At 36.8% G+C, this 22,584-nt stretch overlaps 1 protein-coding gene across 2 annotated transcripts in view; it reads right to left on the bottom strand.

The window, feature by feature from the left end:
• The window catches only part of LOC142354478 (uncharacterized), a 60,854-nt gene that overhangs the window by 12,344 nt on the left and 25,926 nt on the right, over positions 1-22,584 (bottom strand). For both annotated transcript variants that reach the window (XM_075406785.1, XM_075406786.1), the window contains exons 8-10: positions 19,613-20,118; positions 15,933-16,181; positions 2,223-2,360 (exon numbers count right to left, since the gene is read on the bottom strand). In XM_075406785.1, the coding sequence (XP_075262900.1) occupies positions 2,223-2,360; positions 15,933-16,181; positions 19,613-20,118 (893 nt within the window). The remainder of the gene's footprint in view (positions 1-2,222; positions 2,361-15,932; positions 16,182-19,612; positions 20,119-22,584) is intronic.

The raw sequence follows: 22,584 nt of genomic DNA on the forward strand, positions 1-22,584 counted from the left end.
TGCAGTTAGGACCAAGATCGTGCACTAGCGTGCGTAGTTTTCTTGCTAAGAATGCTTTGTACATTTAGATGATAAATTTTTATTTCCGACTCTCTTCTCAGAGTCATTTTGATAGACTCATTGTATGTTAAAACAGGTCCTGGGTTTGTTTCTATATCACCAGCCCTTTGGAGTAGCGTTAAGCTAATCAGAAAAAGAAATATAGTAATAATTTTACATCCTACAAATAAAAACCCTGTTTGTGGAAGGTACTTAAAAGCTTTTCCAAAGCCTTCGTCGAAAGTTTGTTTTGCTATGTAATGTAATTGCCACTGTTGACGCGGGAATTCTTGAGGCCAACGGTAGCAAAACTAAATAAAAAACATTTTGATTGTTGGGTTGACGAAAATAAGATGTTCAATGTCATTTATTTTAAACAATTGCAACAACAGTTCTCTAAATCATCAGTATTACCAATTATCGTTTTATTGGAATGGGGGTCTTTGATAGGATTGGGCATAATAATTAGAAGCACCTTTATAGTTTAGTGCGGAGTATCTTTGATTCACAGGCTGATAACTATTGTTATAAGTCGATAAATTATTTCTGTTTGTTTGGGGGTAGTTGTATGGTTTATTTCGATAATTAGAGCTGTAGGCATTTTGAGGACTTTTATTAACTAGGCTTTTGTTTTGATAGAGTCCTTTGGGACAGATGCTACCATTAGATGTCAAAAGAAGATGAGAAAGCAGCCAGTTTTTGAGAAGAGGCACACCATGCTGGTAGTTTAAATGCACATTATCAAAATATAAGAAATTATATCCAATGGAATCACTACCGTTATTATTATCCTTGTTTACTGCACTATTTACATTTTTAATATTAGCATTAAGAAAAGATATCTTGAAAGATGGTTTATCGGAATAGTAAGATGTAATAAGATTATTGATTTCATCAATTTTTTCATTTTTATCCCGATACTGCTCAACGTTTTTCAACGGTGGTATTTCGCAAACAACGCAAACATCTGGATTGAATTTTTCAATGCATAAGTCAATTAGTTTTTTGTGTTAAAGGAAATTTTCGTTGGCAGATTTACTATTGTTTCAGCACGTTGTTTGTTCCGTCTTGAATTACTAATGTTCGGATTTTTTTGGGTCGTATTTCAAAACTTTAATTTTCTCGTTGGTAGTGGACCCACGATAAGCATGAATTGCGCAGTCGATTGGAATAGATTTGTCGATCTCAAGCTTGCCTATTATACTACTGCCAATAACAAGGTTTTCGCATTCCGGTGACAGTTCTTTTTTTGGGAAACCGCGAACCAATTCGTTCGCCTCCGTCATGGTGCCTACTGTTTTATATTCTTTTGCAATTGGAACCCCACCCTGAACCGTCGCACCCCCTACCAGTTGGGGATTAGCCATATACAAACCAGACTCCATCATCTTGGTTAATTTTTTGATTGTATCCCCTATAAATTTCTCTTTTTCTTCCAATTTTTTGTAAGTTTTAACATAGAGCTGGTAAATGTCTTGTTTGTTCAGAGAGGAATACTGTTTATCATCGATCATTTTTGTTTATTAAACAATAATATTGCTTTACTGTGTGATTTGAGAGCTTTTATGTGTTTAGAAATGCATGAATAATGCTCAGAATCGAGTGTTTTTAACAAAATTCTTTGAGGTCAAAGAGGAGAAGGTCAGACTCTTTAAGGTCAGTGAGGATATTGTTCGAAAGTAAGAGAGAAAGAAAGAGCGACTGTTCTAAGAAAGAAAGAGCGACTGTTCTAAGACATAACCGACCAACGTCGGGCGAATTGCTCTCAAACGACCGGCGAGCGGTTGGCTTCGTCAGTAGCAAGCCAGGGGGGATGCACCGGGGGCTGATGGGGGGCAACAGCGCGGTTGGGGTGGAGGCAAAAGTGGGGGTGGCGGGGGGTCAACAGGGGGGGGGGTGTCAACCTCTAAGAACCGCCCTTCACACCATAAGTATAAGTCTCCAAAACAGTTTGAGCTGAAAGGCTCTAAGAGCACGTAATGCCCGCCGGGCGCTCCCTGTTTATCACGTTTTTGAGGACGAAAAGTCAAAAGCGTCAGACGAAAAATCGATCAAGCGAAAAATCGCATAAAAAAAAGACCGACAGGACTAATATAATTGCTACAAAATTCGTTTGAGAGCAATTAATTATTAATTTAAATAATTGAAATTAATCCGCTGCTCCTTCTACAATGCGTTGTTACCTGAAGTGTATCCTGGCTGTTCCGAAACACCTGGACAGAATTCTCTCCACCTGGCTTCCACTCAGACTGTTCAGTTCCAGTCCGGCCGTGTTGGCAGGAGCAGCCCATTGCAGTCGACTCTGGGATAGCTGGAATGTCCTAACAACGTGCAACAATTACTCAACAGGCCAACTCAACTGCACGTATGCACACTTTGGAACCACTTTAATCAGCTGATTTGCATGAATAATCATTTGATAAAAATCTAACCTAAGGAATCCTTATAAATCATGCTAACAAAGCCCAACAATGAAATTTTGCTTAGTTTAGAATTCAAAGAACAATTTGAAATCCAGAAAACTTGTGTAGAATCATCCGCAAAAAAAAACAATTTTAAGCAAATCAAGTAAAAGCTCTTAAATTGTAGCCCAATGAGGTGAAACGAAAAAATAATTCAGATATCTTATACTAGCGATACTCATAAAAATTAGACGTGGGTTGTCGGCCTTTATGGTTTCAAAACGAAAACGTGTGTTTTTTTTTTAAAATCTTTCAATCACTAAAACTAGAAAATGCGACGTTGTTAGACTGTCTTTGAACAGAAGATTATTGAAAGACAGTTAGTCAGAAGGAGGTGGAAATCCAATGAATATTGTATACACCAAAAACACATTGAGTATTTGGAGACTAAGATTCGGCGAGGTTTCGAGATCAAACCATGGACATAGCCGGGAAATAGCCGTTGTTGACCCCATTGACCGAGGTTGGGATTTAAACGGTTAGATACAAAAAAAAGAAAAACTGAGCCATGTGGAAGCCTTCAGCGAAAGCACGGCGATCGACGTCATGTCGCCAACAACGACCAGCCAATTCCTCAATTTGTCACGCATGTCGGGTTTTTGCGAAGGTGTCCAGTCAGGCTTGCGGATCTGCGACACCTACTGACCCGAGCAGACGACATCGAGCAGAACCCAGGGCCTAGACGATACCCCTGCGGCCTCTTCAGAAAAGTGATCTATCCTCTGCAAAGACTGCAAATACTGGTTTCACCAGGACTGCCTATGATACTCCAATGCCCAAATGGAAGAACTAGTTGGTTGGAGTTGGCATTGAGGTTGCGACGGAACACAGCTTATCAATAAAAGAAGCAGCAGCACCCACGTCCGCTAAACCCAAGCCACAGCGAAAGGAGACCAAGACTCAGAGTTCTACAAGCCAATGTCAGCGGCCTTCGCTCCCGAGCGAACATTGTGGCTAAATTAGCGCAAGAATGCAAGATAAACTTGCTGTTGCTACAGGAACCGAAGTTCACAAAGAATACACCTCTCCCAGTTCCTCTCGCATCGGGGATTTGCTACCGTGAAGAAACGAAAATCCACACAAGCGGTTCCACCCATAAGCAGGGAGGCTCAGTCACGCTAGTCAAAGAAGGACTGACATCCTTAGATGCCCTAGGAGACAAAATAGAAAAATAAGGCGACCCAACATCAATGGATTGTCCTCAACGATGGAAGACCAACTAGAGTTTGCGGCATTTCGGATACTTCTCCGGATATAACGATGACTCCCGTTGCCTCGGTTGGGCATCTAAGAGGGAGAGTATTGGATGAGCTTGGTACAGACCATTTGCCAATCATGGTCGAATTCCCAGGGGAAGAAAGTGAACGAAGATCAAGATCGCAAGCATTGCTCAGACGACTTTCAACAACCTGCAGAAACGCAGAAACCTCCTCGTGGCTATAGATCTGAAGACAGCTTTTGACCGGATAAAGAGAGGCGCGTTTTGAGAGACCTGGCTAGAATGCAGCTGCCTGTCAGGTGCCCGCAATGGTTGAAGTCGTTTTTGTCAGACAGGAGGGCGACAGTCAGATGGGGAGTTAGCAGGAAGGTGGTGTTTTCGAAAGGGGTACCTCAAGGAAGCCAGTTGTCACAACTTCTGTTCATCCTGGGAACGAGGAGCCGTCCGAAACTGATCGCCGAAAAGTTAGACGTAGCCTGTGACATCTACGCAGACGACATTTCTCTCGATGTCACAAAGCTAAAACCGGAAAAGTGCGCAGACAAAATGAAGAAGCCCTGAATGTGGGCAAAGAGTGGGCAACAAAACTGCACGGAGATCAGCACAGAAAGAACAGAGGCGTTAGTGGTCTCTTTGGACCCTAAAGAAACCGCCGGGAAAAGCCAGCCGACTTTTACATTATTGCAACGGACCGTCAACTACAACAAGAAACAACAAGAACTCAAAAATTCTTGGGATTGAAATCGATGCACAATGCACTATCAACAAGCACGCAGATGCTGCAACCAGGAACATGAAAGCCGCCTATAGATCATGCATTGTCTCTCAAGGAAAATCTGGGCGATACGAGCTTCTGACCTTAGGCATCCTTACCAAGCTTACGTACGTCCCGGGGGTCTCTACACAGCAGAAGTTTCATATCTGACACGTCCCTAAAGAAGTTAGAATCCTGCAAGGCGAGGGCAGCAAGAATCCTAACAGGGACATCCTGCGGAACAAACAACAGCAACTCAAGACTAGAAGCCAGAATTCCCTCATTCGAGCAACTGATACGAGAAAACGCCACGAAACTATACGCCAAGATCCTCGAGTTCCCATAAAATCATTACCTGAAACGTCTCACACTCAAGAACTACAACCGTCCCAGGCTCAAATTTAAAGTTGGGGGCATTTTAGGAGCCGACTGGCGTTGTAACGCAGAACGCTTGTATGATGAACTCAATCCAGAGCCGGGGAAAACGAAGAACGCCCTACAGAGGACGTCGGAAAAGAAACTTCGATGAGTACCCTAAGTCAGCATACCCGAGCTCAGATTACCACAAATAATGCGTCAGAGAAACTGTCCCCAGGTTCGAAGAGCGTCTCACCAGAGAAGAAGAGATTTTCTACTTCGAACTTCAATTGAACCACTGGGCAAAGCTTTTGAAGAATGAAAAACCAGTTTTGGCAAATCGGAATCACCTGACTGCACAAACTGCAAACTGGAAGAAGACGCGACTGCTATACGCTTCCTCCTGCGTTGCCCGGCATGGGACCAGCAGAGACGCGCTAATCACAACTGCCAAGACAAACCTTTTGCAAGCACGGATTGTGTCCTCAATTTCGCAAAGGACTCAGGGATCTGACCCTTCTGCATAAAAAAACAATTGACGTCAAAGAGTGTTCTAATTCCTCTCGCAGTCTCATTAGATAAGGATTAAATTCCCCCATCAAATCGTAGAACATTAAACTGATACCAGTCAACAGTATACTTTAAGGAACTTCGATGAATAATCCAAGTTTACAAAATCGAATTGAAAAGAAACAAGGTGGAATAAAATTCCCCTATAACACACCTTTAATACAGTAGACTAGCATATAGTTACAACGATGAATCCTGGATATAACCCTGAATCCAATTGTAAAGGAGGAAGACGATTAAAAAATGGAGACGATCTCCTTGACTGGACACTAGGATTGATTTCAGTATCGTTAATTTTAAACCTGGAAAGTAACGAACTTTCATTCGATGGAACAAAACTACCATGTAACATCAAAAAGGATATTGTCACCCAACAGCTCCAACTAAAGCCACCATTGTATGGGAGCAGGAAGTCCATTGTAGAATATCTGAAATGATACGATTCGATGCCTATATGCTAAAATACCAAGATCGCTATTGGATTAAAAACCAACACAGATTGGACATTAGAACAAAAATTAAATAAAAACAGCAAAATTGACAACACAAATAAAAATAATTCAGAAATTGCAACCAGATTCGAAGTATTTCCAAAACCTCAATTTCACTGTCGATCAACGATATATACATCATCTATGAACAAGGTTTTGATATGAACACCGGCAAACCTTATGATAAAAACTTTAACACCTTTCATAATTAAAAGTTTATTAAAGTACCTTCAAAAGACATCACAAAACAACAAAACACACAAAATAACACCAATAACCCATATTACTATTATGACTTCGTCAATGAAATAACACACCTTGAAAAGCAAATGGACTTGTATATGAGTAAAATACACTCACAGTTAAGCTTACGAGCCATAGAGCTTTATTCAAAAATCTGAACAAACCCGTAGTATACGCCAACTAAAACTAACACAAGTTCATAAAGATACACCTTTACTTGGATATATCCTCACCGGAGAGCGTTCAATCTCTGTTCAAGACGAAGGAATACATGTTATGAAAATGAACAAATGTGCACGAAAAGTGTCACAACTTTGGGTACCAAGCGAAAATACATTTTACGATAAAATACCCATATTATACAAAAGCATAGTCCAGTATGTACACCAAGTAACACGCAAAACCTATACTTGGGCTAAAGAGTACCTTGCTCTCAACAATTTTGATCAACTCATATCAGTTGACACAAAAGGAACCGCACGGTATAGACTAACACCAATCCCAGTAAAAGTAGAAACCATACTACAAACCATTTCACCTGATAAAATTGAAGTAGATAACCTTTTTAGTCAAACCAGCATAATAGAAAACGGAATATTCAGTAAAGACCAATTAGCAAAAGAACGAGATTTACTAAAAGAATATATCCGTGACAGAGCAGAACCATTACAAGAAGCCACCACCTCAGCAAATGCACAGAAACTCCTTGAATTAGAACGATTAGGACTTTTAGATGACCTTGGTATAAACGACACGAAAATTCACTAAAAAGGTTAAAAAATTTAAACATTAACGGATTTTGATCAACAATTTTGATCAACTCATATCAGTTGACACAAAAGGAACCGCACGGTATAGACTAACACCATTCCCAGTAAAAGTAGAAACCATACTACACACCATTTCACCTGATAAAATTGAAGTAGATAACCTTTTTAGTCAAACCAGCATAATAGAAAACGGAATATTCAGTAAAGACCAATTAGTAAAAGAACGAGATTTACTAAAAGAATATATCCGTGACAGAGCAGAACCATTACAAGAAGCCACCACCTCAGCAAATGCACAGAAACTCCTTGTATTAGAACGATTAGGACTTTTAGATGACCTTGGTATAAACGACACGAAAATTCACTAAAAAGGTTAAAAGATTTAAACATTTACGGATATAATTTTCAGATAGACCAACCGACTGTTAATCGGAAAGAAAATTTTGGTGGGAAATGGCTGAAAGACAAAATAATCACCATATTCGGATGACCTTGGTATATACTTGAAAAAATAGCTATACTATATGCCATGTTCAATTTCATACTATTTGCATTCAACGTAGTAATAAAATTTTACAACGCCTTTCCGATACATAAAGCAATCGGAAAACAAGCGAGTATCACAAAAATCCTAATATCCGGAGTCTTTGGAATATTTTCACATACATTAACTCGGCTGATCGCAGAAGCACAAGAAATTGATAACACTTCAGACGATAGTGATAACAATAGCCATTCAAGCAATAACAATTACACCAGAAAAAGAAAAAAGAAAAGCACAAGAGGAGAACAAAACCGACCTCAACAACCAACACACCAAACATCACAAATCAATATTACACAATAACCTTTTCTAATGGATAATGATGACAATCACGTTTTTGTAGATACAAACTATAAACATTATAAAACAACAAAAAGACGTTCTAATAAAGGAATCCAAATAAAAGACATTGATTCTACACATTGAAAAACCACCAGTACCGGAACGCAGAAATATTCATGAACCCTTCCAAAAAGAACTTTTAGCCGCAATAGCTGAGAAAGTTATAATAAGAGAGCAACCATTACCTAAGTTACCGCCGCCATTACCTAAGTTATGAAACTCCTCAAACCGCAGATACGTCAAAAAACCTAATCCCATCGGTAAAACTAGCCGAAATCCAAAACCAACCACCACTGGATTTCCAACATTTAAAAATTAATAAAAAACAATCAAAATTTAAATGTAAGCTTAGACATGCTAGACGATGAGGATAAACCACACATGAATGAGGCCCCTACAACGATTCAATCAATTACAAATTATGAAGTTCAATAGCAATAAGTAATTCATAACAATATACCCTACTACTAGATCCATTCCGTAAAGCCTTCTAGAAGAAAAACTAACTCGAAACAATTATAGTTATTAACAATTAAAATTTATAACAAATTTATAATATGTCAGTAAATGTTATCGACATAGTAGTAAAGTTTATAACATGTCAGTATGCAATCTTTCCACTCCGCATCCATCTCCACAAATGCAACATCTATTCTAATACACCATAAATTTCTGTCAATTTAATAATAGACAAATGATCTATAAACAAACATTCACCATTAGAACGAACCATTATAACAATATCGTTTGATTGAAAGAACATGTCTCAGGGATACACCTTTTGTAGTTACCCATACTAACTATTAAAATTACTATTATAATTGATACTGAACTATTGGGTCAAATACCTCTGTCATCATCTATGCAAATCAGTAAAGCCACCTCATTTATAAGGTCACATTTATAATGACACCTCTTTCACATAAAGCCACAACTTAAACGTCACCTCAACACATTCGATATCCAATTTTAACTACCTCCAAAAATACATAACAATAAAATACGAACACTAACCTACACAGCGATACTAAAATATTATATCCCTTTGTACTAACAAATACCTTTCGTATAGATCCATGGTATGCCTCTATTGTATATACAACATCTTTAATAGTCATACTATTGACAACACCTATTGAACTATTAACGCCTATTGTACTATTCGTCATCTTAGTACTATGTAAAAGTAAGCTAATAATACACCTTCCCATTGTGCATACTCACAAAATAGACAATAGTAGTTATAATATAGCACTATCACCGGTTCACACTTAACTTTAGTCACAGTTATTATTATCCATAAAAAGAAGTTCTAAAACAGATATATTTATTATAGTTCATTAATTACAACGGCATAACACAATGAATGTTTTAGTTATGTTGACAAACAGTGATTTTCATCCTGATTCACCCATTAGTTACACCGTAGAAGAGGCTGAAATCAGCTCTGGCCAGACAAGCCCGGCTGATAGTGGTAGATAACAGTACCCAAACAATTGATACGGGAGTACAGGCAATGTCACCACAAACGCAACCTCAATCACCTGAATTGTCAAACATGCAAAAGAACCTGATCGTACAAATCGATAATCCGGCAGACAAACCTGTTAAACACACTTCACTGTCGGACAAAAGGAAAAGTATTGCGGTTAAAGCAAAAGAACAACGGCAAATTAATAACCAGCAGGTTTAGTTTCACACAAATCACAAACTCATTGGTAATTTAGCATTTCAATCAAATCAATTAAAGGCAACACCTCTATGTCCATCAACACCTCTTATATCAAATCAAAAGCTAATAATATAGTAACCCATATATGCACAACAATAATTCTTACGTCAATAATAGCCAATATCCACCAATGCCAGTCTGTCCTCCACCTGTAGTGTATAATCCACCAATGCCAGAACAATTGCCGGAACCACCTGCTAATATGAACTTTAATGAGACAGCACCACTCGAAGACAGACTAGGAACAAAGAAGACAAACCCGATTATCGAACATTATAACCAAGTTGAGAGAGGTGACATCTCCCGATCAAGGCCAAATAACCTAGCACCTCTATTAGCGATACTATCTGGTTTAAAAACGAAGACCCAGTAAATTACGCAACACCAGATAATGACACCTATAATCCGCTATTGTCATTCCTCAATTGGGCTGAAATCCCATATGAGAACAAACTACATAACTTTAACATCCATACAATCTATCAACAACAACACAGACTACCAGAATTCATGCCACCAGAACCCCGAGAAAATGTCGAAACCATAAAAAAGTACAAGAAATAAGGGACGGGACAAAGAACATCAGTCAAACTATCCACAGCTGAAACAAATTTACAGTCTGACGGAAAAGTTCTTACATAATTATAATTATAGATTATGTCCCAAGAAACCCCACCCTTGATCATGTTATTAGCCAAAGCATCCCAAGACCCACATGCATACAAAATATGTCATCATGAAGTGTTCCAACTCAGTTTCAATTTCCTTCACCCTACCCCAAAAGATGTACAGAACAATAATTTTAAAGTACATGAAACAAAACTCATACATAATCTTATTTATTATACATTTTTAAAGACAACCTACCACATGAAAACTTTTTACATATATATGACCAATTAACCTCCCCTATTTCCTGAAATATGCATACATCACAAAACCTGAATATATGAGAGGAACCTTGAGAAATTTTGATACCATTAAGAACTACTATGTTTTCCAACCAATCGAAAAACCAGACCGACCCCTTATAGTGCCGATTGAAACGTTGGAACCCTGCGAGAATTACCACTCGCGCCATAACCATGGTAGCGTACCAGTGAAACCAGTGAAAAAGTACGTAGAGTATCTCGGTAGCCGAATCCCGACTGAAGAAGAAAATGAAGTCAGAAAAGTTGTAAGAGAAATATTGACAGGCATTGATCCTCAAATAGTAGTAAACGCTCTTGCTTGCTTATTAGGACAAAATACAGACTTCATGAAAGAATTCAAAACTATTAAGATTGTCCACAACAAACCAAAAATGTTTAACCTTGTTTAGTATAACACTTTGTATTTCGTTTTGTATAAAACAAGCAACTCTTTGCACCTTGAACTTCACCTCTATAGTGCGTATGATTTGTATTCAACGTTGCATTTGTATTTCAACATTAGTATGTACTGAAACATTCAGCGTAGTATTCAACTTAGTATTCAACACCTATAGTATAAAACCTTATATCTAGTTCATCGCTAGTATTGACTGTATCATCGCCGATACTTTGATTTAATCGTCAGATTTATAACCTTGTGAGTACCTATATTAATTAATACACCTGTGTCGAAGTTACGCATCAAGTTAGAATCAAATTTCATCTTAGACCTAAACAATCAATATATTTTTCTATTCATCCGTGCACCCAGATGGATTATTGAACAACACTAAAATGGATATACAAGCATGTAAACAGATATCTAAAGATAGTTATAAAATGTTAAAAATTATAACAAGTCCGCTAATGCCTCACCTCTTAGTACAGTTAATGTTTCACCACACATGTATGAACACAGCAATATTATCTTCTCCTATATACTTACCTACTACTAACAATCAACTTACCTCAGTAATGTAAATAATATCACATAAAATTCAATGTAGCTAACTGTAGTGTATGTAAATAACCATTCAAATGAATAATAATACCTCCGAAATGTATGTAATGCATCTAATTAGTTAAGTTAAGAATTAAATTCAAGCCAAAATAGAAAAGACACGTATTTGAACAGACATTCAAGTAATTGCAAATTACTAACTATGATTAATGTCAAGAGTTAACATTATGTAATACTGAGAATACTGTCAAAATGGAAAACAAAATTTAGAACCACAGTAATATTAAACGCATAAGAAGCAATGAATTAAGCGCCAAATATTCAAAATTAATAACGCTTTACACAGTTTTTGAAAATTTTACAAACAGTAATAACAGTTTAGAAATGACAGTAATAACGACAAAACCGGTATAAATAGTTATAAATAGTTATAATTAACCTAAATTAATAATTATAACCATAAATAATTATAACAAGATGGGTAGTTATAACAAGACAAGACTTGTTTGCAAGACATTTTTGCAACGCCATATCCGGTATTAAGACACGGTTTCAACACAAGGCAGCTATTTTAACAGGACACCTTTGCCATACCATATCCCATCAAACGTCACCCAACGTTTAGAACCTCGACTATTAACAGCTCACACTTGAAATGCAACCCTTTTGAGAATTCTCTAGCAGTACGCCTCTACAAAATCAATCTCTGTTGTTTACAGCCAAAAATTCCAGACAGATGTTCTAGCATGTTAATAAGATTTTCCAACGCTATTATAACAAAACATAGCAAAGTTGAATTTTGCGTTTGACTTATTTGGTTAATAGACATTGGATCTTTCTTATACAAACACCTAACATTCCCAAAACAATACACGAATACACGACTTTATACATGAATAAAGTTTTCTTTCCAACCGGAAGGGATACATAAAGTATACATGTTAAGTGACAATGGAATGTAAAATTAATAGGAACCTCGTGAGCACTTAGATAACTTTTCACGAACTACTTGTTAAGAAATACCCAACTGCACGTACACCTAATCCGGGTAACACTATAAGAGTTTAAAATATTATTCACAATTCACATCTAACAATTAATAAGTTACTAAGCAACCATTCAGGTAAGTCAGGTTAGTCAACACACAACAGCAAGGACAGAGCATCAACACACCACGGACCACTGGATCGCCGGCTACTGCCATTTGACAGGTCAACTCTTGGAACTTCGCCAATTCCAAAGGAGTTGATGGAATAGATAATTTTGTGGTCGTTGATGTTCAACTACGTCTTTGATATTCGACTGCCTCCAACTGCTGACCGACTACAGATATACCTACAAGCGTTCAAACGAGAGAAAATAGAGAAACCAGAACAAGTCACAAATTTTCAAAAACTTAAAACCCGGAAAGATGGAGTCAATCTTGATTGACATTCAGAAATAAACTCAAAAACTATTTATTCAAAAGAAAATAAATGATTTACTGTAACTGAAAAACTCTCTTCTGATTGGTTGAAAACTATATTTATTCTTTCCCTTTTAGAAATAACGTAGAATCTTTCCTTTCACCCTTTAGTCGGTTCCTTCAGAGTCAGAACTGATACAACAATAAAGTATGTGAATCTCTCTACTCCTCTCGTGAAATGTAGTTGCGACCAAGTCTAGATAGCAGCATTGGGGCCCGTGCTCTATCAACTAGTACTCCCATCGAAGAGTAACAGACTAGAATCATAACTTTATTAGTCAGGTAAGCCTTAAGATTACTTGTCCTCTTGAGACGAACATAAGACAGTCTGGATAGTTTCCTAGAAAAGGTAAACCCAGAACATGTCTTACTGCTGTCTAAAAATACTTAGCAGAATGAGCGAAGAATGAAAGTAGCCTAGAAAAGTCAAAAAGATTTTACGCAAAATGTTGAACAAGCTGTGAACTAAGGTAAAACGAAAAATTTTTTTTCGACGAAAAAAATATAACCGGAAGAACTCCGGATATGACTCGAGGAGTCGTCTCTCTAAAAAAACACTTAAAAAAACTGGTACTTACAAAAATGACTACTAAACCTTAAAAAAATTAGGTTAAAATTTGAAAAATAGCCCATAACACCAAACGAATTTTAAAAAATTTGAAAAAATCATTACTCCATTAATTAATACAAGCAGTAATTACTACAAACACTGGCTTACGGAAATCAAAAAATTAAACTTCTCCAGTAGCAAAGTGCAAGCTAAGTTAAGCTGTCAAAATTTTCTGTTTCCGAAGAAAAATTTCAAAACTGCAAGAAAATTTTACAAAAATTATCAACTTCCGTAATTTTTCCCATTAAAAACACTGATTTATACCATTAAAACTGTAATCAATTAACAACTAAATAACCTTAAGCAGTAGTTGTCGTTTTAAATCCCAATGAACGCGATGATAAAACTAAACAAGAGCAAAAAATTTCATAAAGTCAGAAAAAAATCATGAAAAAGACTTACAAGAAAAATCAATACTCAGAAGCAAAAACTCTAATATAAATAAAACTAGCCCCTATGAATAATCCCTAGAGGAAACTGTCAAAAAAATTTTCTACGGTGAATCTAGCAAAAATTCAGTGCCATATTGTTTTAAAAACAAGCTACAAATGAAAAACTTGAAAAATATCAAGACTAAAATAATTAGTTCAAATCAATACTTTTAAAACTAAAAAAAGCAGGGCCAATAAAACTATGAACCATAGGAGATTGTCGGAAAGATACATGCTACAGTGGGGAGAACAAAGAAAATGTAAAAAAAGATAAGAAAACTTATTCGCATTAAAAAAAATTAAAATCAAATCGGTATTTTTCATTATTCAGAAATCGAGGCTCCAAAGATTTGCATACCCATCCTCCTGTTTCAGTAAAAAATGAAAACAAGCTCGAAACACAAACACAAACAGTAAAAAAGACAGACCAAAAAAATCGTCTTTTGATTGAAGGCTGATATGTTATATTTTGATTTTAAATCTGTATAAGTTTTTGCTGCCTCTATTAGCTGCTCTCAAATAACCTTCATTTAGAGTGACACACACCCATTTGACCTTATCTCTTTGAAATAAAATAAATAAAAGTCGATTTCAAAGTGAGGAAGTCATTTTTGAGAGTGAGGTAAGTCAAAGCGTGATCAAAAATTTAATCACGGGAATGAACAAAAAAAAATCGCTCCACTAAGAGCGAAAAATCACGTCATACACGCACTTGAGTTGAAATTGCATGAACGCATGAACAGAAAGCAGATTTGAAGTGGTTGTGACGTCATATGGTCGTAACAAAAATCGTGACGACGAAATAAAAAAAACCAATAGAGGGTCAATCATAGCCCCAGCTATCGCTGTGCGGCTATTAAAAACGAAACAAAAATCCTTTACAGTGCAGATGATGTGTTTTTTAAAAGTTTTAATAGTAAAACATAAACCAACTAATGCCGGAACATTTGCTCTCGAACGACAGGCGGATTCGAACCGAAGATGTCCGGCTCCCTAATCAGAAGCATTACCCACTCGGCTATCAGGCACTTCTTGTTGCTATGCTGCAACAGTTTTTATATTAGCAACAAGCATTACCTCGGAATGAGAGAAATAGAGATCACTCAAAAAAGAAGAACGAAAGCGTGAAAAAGTCACTTGAGAAGTCACAGAATGTTCTAGAAGAAAAGCGCAGTAACGGTCAAGCGAAAAAATTGCATTAAAAAAGACCAACACGTTTACAATAATTGCTATGAACTTCGTTCAAAAGCAATTAATAACTGCAAAATACAACAAGAAACTGAGAAACTGGGACAAAAACCGCCAAAACCGGATTAGTTTGCGTATACTTTTATAAAAACAAGAAAATCTCAAGTCAAAAACAGGCATTAAATTGAAAAATCATCAAAAGAACGTTGCCATATTTTCTGAGCGGACAGAAAAAAAGTCCGTTCACAGCTCTAAAAATGACGAAATAGATGGAAAAAAAGCTAAAAATTGAGAAATATGTGCCAATTTTGCGCTTAAAACGCAATATTAGGCGCGCAAAAACATTTTGGTATCAATTTTCGAGGGTTACATATTCATGCCGCATCGATGAAAAATTATTTCTACAAAAAAAAAACAAATTTACTACAAAAAAATTGCGCCAAATAGACGAAAACACGACTAAAAACTCATCTACATGCGCCACTCTCTCAAAAACACTTTAAGTCGAAAAGTTATTCACTCAACGTGGCGCATGATCAAATAACTTTCGCTCAGAAAAAATTAGATCAAATGGCAATTTTACTCACTTTCGCTTCTAGGTCAAAACGCCGTTTGAACAAATAGCCGTAAAAAAATAGGAGACTTAAAAAAATAGGCGCGCTATAATAGCCAGCTGAGAAGCTGAGGCGGCTATTAATTAACAGAAATTATAATAATCAAGCAATTAAAAAATTCCCAGGAAAAGTCTTTGAAAGCCATTTGCAAAAACCGATCGAAAAATCAGAACGAATGATCGGAACATTTAGTAAACCGACTTTACCAACAAAGTTTAAATCAGCATACTTTGAGCAAGAGAGGCTGGAGTTGGTACTTGAGCACAACTTGATCACGTGTCCAATAGGCAGTGAGAGATTTGCAAGAGGAAAGTGGAAGTGACTAGAAGTAGCAGAAGAAGCAGTTGCTGATTTATCATCATTGTTCACTCTTCCCAATCCGGTGGGGCCAGATACACCCCACACTGTCATGTTGAAGTACTCTGTCTTGTTTGGGTAGATCGAGAAATGGAAGCAACGAGCAGAGGCCAAGGGAAGACTGAAACAATGCATAATAAAACATACCCGGCAGATTGCCGGAAAATAGCCGCCGTTGATTCCAAAAAGCATGATTGGGATTGAAATAGATATTGAAAAAAAAATTTTTGTACAAAAGCATTTGTTAAGTTCGATTTATTTTGATGGTATTTCGTAGGCTACAGGGGCTACTATCAATACCAATAAGCATAAAGATGTTAGCTAAGACTTATAGGAACGACGTTCAAATAGCGGGCATCTAAAATTGGGCTTTATGGGTTTATCCCGTTTCTATTTCTGAGTTCAATTTTTTATACAGACTCTGTTCATTTTGAATTGCTTTGCTCAGCAACTGATGGTCAAAATCACTTTTAGCAGAATGAGAGAACAGAGAAACTAGCCTAGAGAAGTCAAAAAGATTTCACGCAAAATATTGAAAAAGCGGCAAAATGAGGTAGAGCGAAACATTTTTTTGTTTGACGAAGTAAAAAAACATAGCAGGACAAGTCCTGACGTACAATTCAAAAAATTTTCATTGACTAAAAAAACTAGACCTAAAACGGACTATGAATGGATTGGAAAAACCATTTAGAAAAAAATCAGATCCAAAAAATCGAAAAAACAGTAAAAAAACAAAGTGAAATTGCCGCATGTGAACAAAAAACCACTAGCGAGAAAGCGAATTTTTGTTCAAACACCGTTTTCTCACTCTACTTTAAATTTAGAGCGAAAAAATTTCACGCCGCAAAACCACTCGCTTTTTCGCTCCATTTCCTGTTTCGGCGTGACCAAAATCACTACTCCAATTTGACTTTAAAAATCATGAAAATGTGTGAACAGATCTTAAAAAAAAAGACAGCGCCCCAATACAATTCAAACTCTTTGAATTGTAAAAACATAGCAGGACAAGTCCTGACGTACAATTCAAAGAATTTTCATTGACTAAACAAAAAACTAGACCTAGAACGGACTATGAGTGAATTGGAAAAGCCATTTCTAAAAAAAATCAGATGAAAAAACAAAAAAACAATCAATGTCAAAATGCCGCTAGCGAGAACAATAAACCACTTGCGAGAAATGTAAATTTAATACTAAAAAAACTAGTCCTTGAATGATCTAGCAATGGATTGGGAACACCATTTAGAAAAAAATCCGATCAAAAAATTTTTGTTCAAACACCGTTTTCTCACTCTCCTTAAAAATTAGAGCGAAACAATTTCACGCCGCAAAACCACTCGCTTTTTCGCTCCATTTCCTGTTTCGGCGTGACCAAAATCACTACTCCAATTTGACATTAAAAATCATGAAAATGTGTGAACAGATCTTAAAAAAAAAGACAGCGCCCCAATACAATTCAAATTCTATGAATTGTAAAAACATAGCAGGACAAGTCCTGACGTACAATTCAAAGAATTTTCATTGACTAAACAAAAAACTAGACCTAGAACGGACTATGAGTGAATTGGAAAAGCCATTTCTAAAAAAAATCAGATCAAAAAACAAAAAAACAATCAATGTCAAAATGCCGCTAGCGAGAACAAAAAACCACTTGCGAGAAATGTAAATTTAATTCTAAAAAAACTAGTCCTTGAATGATCCAGCAATGGATTGGGAACACCATTTAGAAAAAAATCCGATCAAAAAATTTTTGTTCAAACACCGTTTTCTCACTCTCCTTAAAAATTAGAGCGAAAAAATTTCACGCCGCAAAACCACTCGCTTCTGCGCTCCATTTCCTGTTTCGGCGTGACCAAAATCACTACTCCAATTTGACTTCAAAAGTCACAAATGTGTGAACAGATCTTAAAAAAAATATAGCCGGACGAATTCCGGAAACGACTCGAAGTGGAAATCCATTTAAACGCCATCCAATTACTCATCAGAAAAAACGTGCCTTCACTAATTTATGATTAGCTTGAAACAAAACAATAAAACAAAAAAGTAAAAACAAGAAAATCAAATCTGTTAAAATATAATAAAAAAACTGATCTAATTTTGTTATAATTTGAGACCCCGAAACAACTATCTCTTTCAAAATTTCTTCATCAAAACAACTAGTACTTACTGAAACCACTTATGTGAATTATTTAAAAATATTTGAGGCCAAATTATGAAAAAAAAGCTCTAAAAACAACTTGCACTATAAAAACTGGAAAAATTATAATTTTTAATATTCCAAAAGCATATAAATCCAATTTTTGCCACTTCCAATTTTCGCCATTTTTTGTCATATTTCTCAACAAAAAAATGACTAAATCCACAAAACTGTAACCAATTGTTATCCAAAAATTGCTCAGGTAGAAGGGTTCTTTTCAATACCCATTTGAGCCAGTAAAAGAAAACAATCGGCAAAAAAACGCAAAAATTACCCCGAAAATGAGCAAAATAAATGAAAAACCTCCGATTTAGCATAAAAAGCAGATGAATTTCCAGAAACCTTCAAACAACTACCATAACTAGCCTAAAGTTAAAACAAAATCATAACCAAACCTCTGCCAAAAAAATTGAAAAAAAAACTGCTTTAAAATGCCGCACGTGAACAAAAATTTGGCTCGCCTACACAATTTTTTTTCACACCTCAATTTCTCGCTCTCTAGAAAACAGCGGTATGAAAAAAAACCACTCTCTTTTCGCTTCGCTTTTCACTTTTATTCAGCACCAAAATCAATAAATTTTTTCACGCGTTTCATTTCCCGCTTCAAAAATCACTCCAATAAAATTGATTAAAAAAGGACTTCTCCAATACTCGTAAACGTCGTAAAAAAGACAGCGCTCCAACACAATTCAAATTCTTTGAATTTTAAAAAAAATTAGGAGCGCTATAATAGCCGGCTGAGAAGATGAGGGCGGCTATTAATAAACTAGCCAAACACTAAACACACACATTGCGATCGTGAAACTTGGCTGCCAATTTTAGGATCTCTTTCAAAGAAAAATCTAATGCAGAAAGGTCGCCGCACCACAAGCAATTTGTGGATAGGCAGTCACACACTACTACTAATATACCTATTATTATGATACAAATGCAATCCAGGGTAGCAGTTAAAAACGGCAATAAGCGCCTGTATCCCGCCAAAATTACCTGCGAATTGCAGCTCTGTGCAACAGCTACAACAACAACAACAACAACAGGACCTCTATGAACGGTCAAGTTTCAAAATCTAATTGTGTCGCTCTCCTGTCAAATTTTGACGAATAATAAACCATATTTTGATTGCCCCAGTTCTATTAGCTTATTTCATTATGCGTTGGGAAAATTTTTCTAGTTGTACCCATGAATGGGCAAAATACTAACGAAACGACGGCTGTTTAATTTCAATTTACCATAAACCGACCAACTTCGTTGTTGTAAAGTCTAACCCACCATTTGTATGTCTGATGTAAGCTTACGACTCCGCAATTATATTGTCTTACCATTATCACAATTCCATATTTTTCAAAATATGCACTCACCTATGACTGCAGTCAATGACTGAGGTCGCAGGCAGTAAGCCCGATCGTTTTGTCTCCTGTCCATAACAGCTAATTGAGGCGCCACTGCTGCTGTTAATGAATGGATGAGAACTGCCAAGAATCGTCACTGACTCCCTATCTTCTAGACCATTCTGCGATTCCTCGCCGTTTCTGTAGCTCTGAGCTAAGTTCCCATTTTCATCCGGCACTGTTAGATTTTCGACCTTGTCAACATCAGTGCCGTTTTCAACTACATTGTCTGTTGTGGCCACTAGGTTTACGTATGAACCGGACAGCCCCACTGGGTTCCTGCCTAGATCACTACCCAACAAACCGTTTTCGTCCTCAGCTCCTGGTGGAGTTTGAATTAAATCCAGGGAATGACGACGACCAATCACAACCAAAGTATCCTCTCCGAGGCACCGTCCTTCGCCCACTCCAACTTCTTCGCATTTCTCAATGTTGTCTTGTTCATCCACAACTAGTACATCTTCATTTTGTTTGACCTAAAATAAATGAGCTAAAATGGCTAAACTTAGCATCATACTTCTAAATTTAATATAAAAATCACCGACCAACGTCGGAAGAATTGCTCTCCAACGACCAGTGGGAGCTCCAATCAATTGCAGCCTGCTTCAGTCGGAGGCGGGATTAGTCTGAAGGGGACTAAGAAATTCATCAGAGGGCTTCAAATAATGTCATTAGAGGTTATTATATTCCGCTTTTAAGATTTTAAGTGCAAAATTGACACCAATTCCGGCGCACTTTTCATTTGACGTTTAGAATTAAATTGCCGCCAATCGAGTTCAGCTGCTGAAAATTATCAATAAGAGAGAAATTTAGATCACGCATAGCGCAAAAAGTCAAAAAACGGTCAAGAGAAAATTTTGCATAAAAAAAAGCCGAATACTGGAAACAACTTGGAGACGTGCAATATAAACCCTTAACCTTACCTAATTTAGAAATAATAAAAAAGAAAAACATAGCGGGCAGATTGCCTGAAAATAGCGGCGATAGACGCTTGCGGCCTTCCATGAATTGAAACAACTAAAAAATAAAACGGACAAATCGACCACCAGTCCCTTAATAGACCACTAGGTTTTTTGGGTTAGATTCGGACTGTCATTTTTATGACACATACGGTCCATAAGGGAAAAAAGCCCTGAAGAGCTTTTTTAAAAATAATATTGAAAATCAAAAACTCAAGACTAATACTCAAGAATTAGAGCATATAAGTTTGCCACTACTTAGATGCAGACTATTGATCTTTAACTAGTAAATGATCGTAAAAATTAAAGTTCCATAAGTGAGTTGAGAAGTCATTTCTTTGAGTGAGGCAAGTCCTGCAGAACTGACCTAAAAGCAGAAATGACGTTGCACATACAAATTTTAACTGCAAAGCAGTAGAAGTCACTGAAGTCAACAAAAAAGTCAATTCCAAGAAGTCAGGTCGTTAGAATCATCGATGGACATGACGAATTAAAAAAACATAGCAGGACAAGTCCTGGAATACAATTCACAGAATTTTCATTGACTAAACAAAAAACACCTAGAACGGACTATGAGTGAATTGGGAAAACCATTTTTTGAAAAATCAAATCAAAAAATTCAAAAACCAAAATATCAAAGTCAAAATACCGCATGTGAACAAAAAAAAACCACTAGTGAGAAATATAAATTCGGCTCAGACAAAAAACTAGGCCTAGAATAAATTATGAATGGATTGGGAAAACCATTTACAAAAAGTCCTATTCAAAAAATCGAAAAAACAGCAAAAAATCAAAGTAAAATTGCCGCATACAAAAAACCAGTAGCGAGGAAGCGAATTTTTGTTCAAACACCGCTTTCTCACTCTACTTTAAAATTAGAGCGAAAAAATTTCACGCCACAAAAGCACTCGCTTTTTCGCTCCAATTCCTGTTTCGGGGATACCAAAATCACTACTCCAATTTGACCAAAAATCATGAAAATGTGTGAACAGATCTTAAAGACAGCGCCCCAATACAATTCAAGTTCTTTGATTTGCAAAAACCACGATATCCCCAATAATAGCCGCCATCGCTTCGCGGCTATTAAAAACAAAACAAAATTTACACAATTTTTGGATCTTTTCCGTTTGTGCACTCCCCGCCCCAGCTTAGTGAGCGCATACTATTTGCACCCCCCCAGACGCACGAGCCATATTTTACATGATGATTTACTATTTAAAGGAATGTGCTCTGTAACTGGAGAGGGGGCACAAACGGAAAAGATCCCAGTTTTTAGTTAAGAATGTGGGTAGGAGGTAGGTGCGGGACGGGTTAAGAGGACCGATGGGTGGGGTGGTCAGATAGGTCGGGTGTGGGCAGGTGATCAGGCGTGGGAGGCAGGTAAGGTTGGGGAGGGTAGGTATGTAGGGAAGGGGGTAGGTGCTTGAATATAACCAGCAAATCATAATTACTATACATTACAAATTAAGCTACTGTTAGATTCCAATGTTCGCATAAGTGAACATCCAAAACGGAAGCGAATTGTATAATAGAAAAAAGTCAGATTTCAAGTCATGTACAAACTTGCTTAGCCAGAAAATATATAACCGGTAGAATGCCGGAAACGATTCGAAGAGTAGTGCAAAAAAATTTCGTTTAACTAGACTAGCCCTACCTAATTCAGAAATTTCGAAATAAAAACAAAACAAAACATAGTTAGAAACAACCATTTTTTGTGGGGGTGTTGGGGGAGGGGTAGGTGTGTGTGGGGGGGGGGGGGCTAGGTAGGGGGATTTGCTAGGTAGGTGGGTATTTTGTAGTTTAGATGAGGAACTTATGGGGGATCAAGAATTCTCAAAATGACCTTTTACACATTGAATAAAACCAGCAGTTCCGAACTCCCTACATTACCAAACAAGCTACTGTTTAAGTCCAATGTCCAAAAACAGAAGTAAACGTTCAAAAGCAAAGTTAAATGTTTGAAAAGAAAAGTCAAAATTAAAG

This window comes from Convolutriloba macropyga, chromosome 15 (assembly GCF_964194025.1).
Source record: "Convolutriloba macropyga chromosome 15, txConMacr16.3, whole genome shotgun sequence".
Classification (NCBI taxonomy): Eukaryota; Metazoa; Xenacoelomorpha; order Acoela; family Convolutidae; genus Convolutriloba; species Convolutriloba macropyga.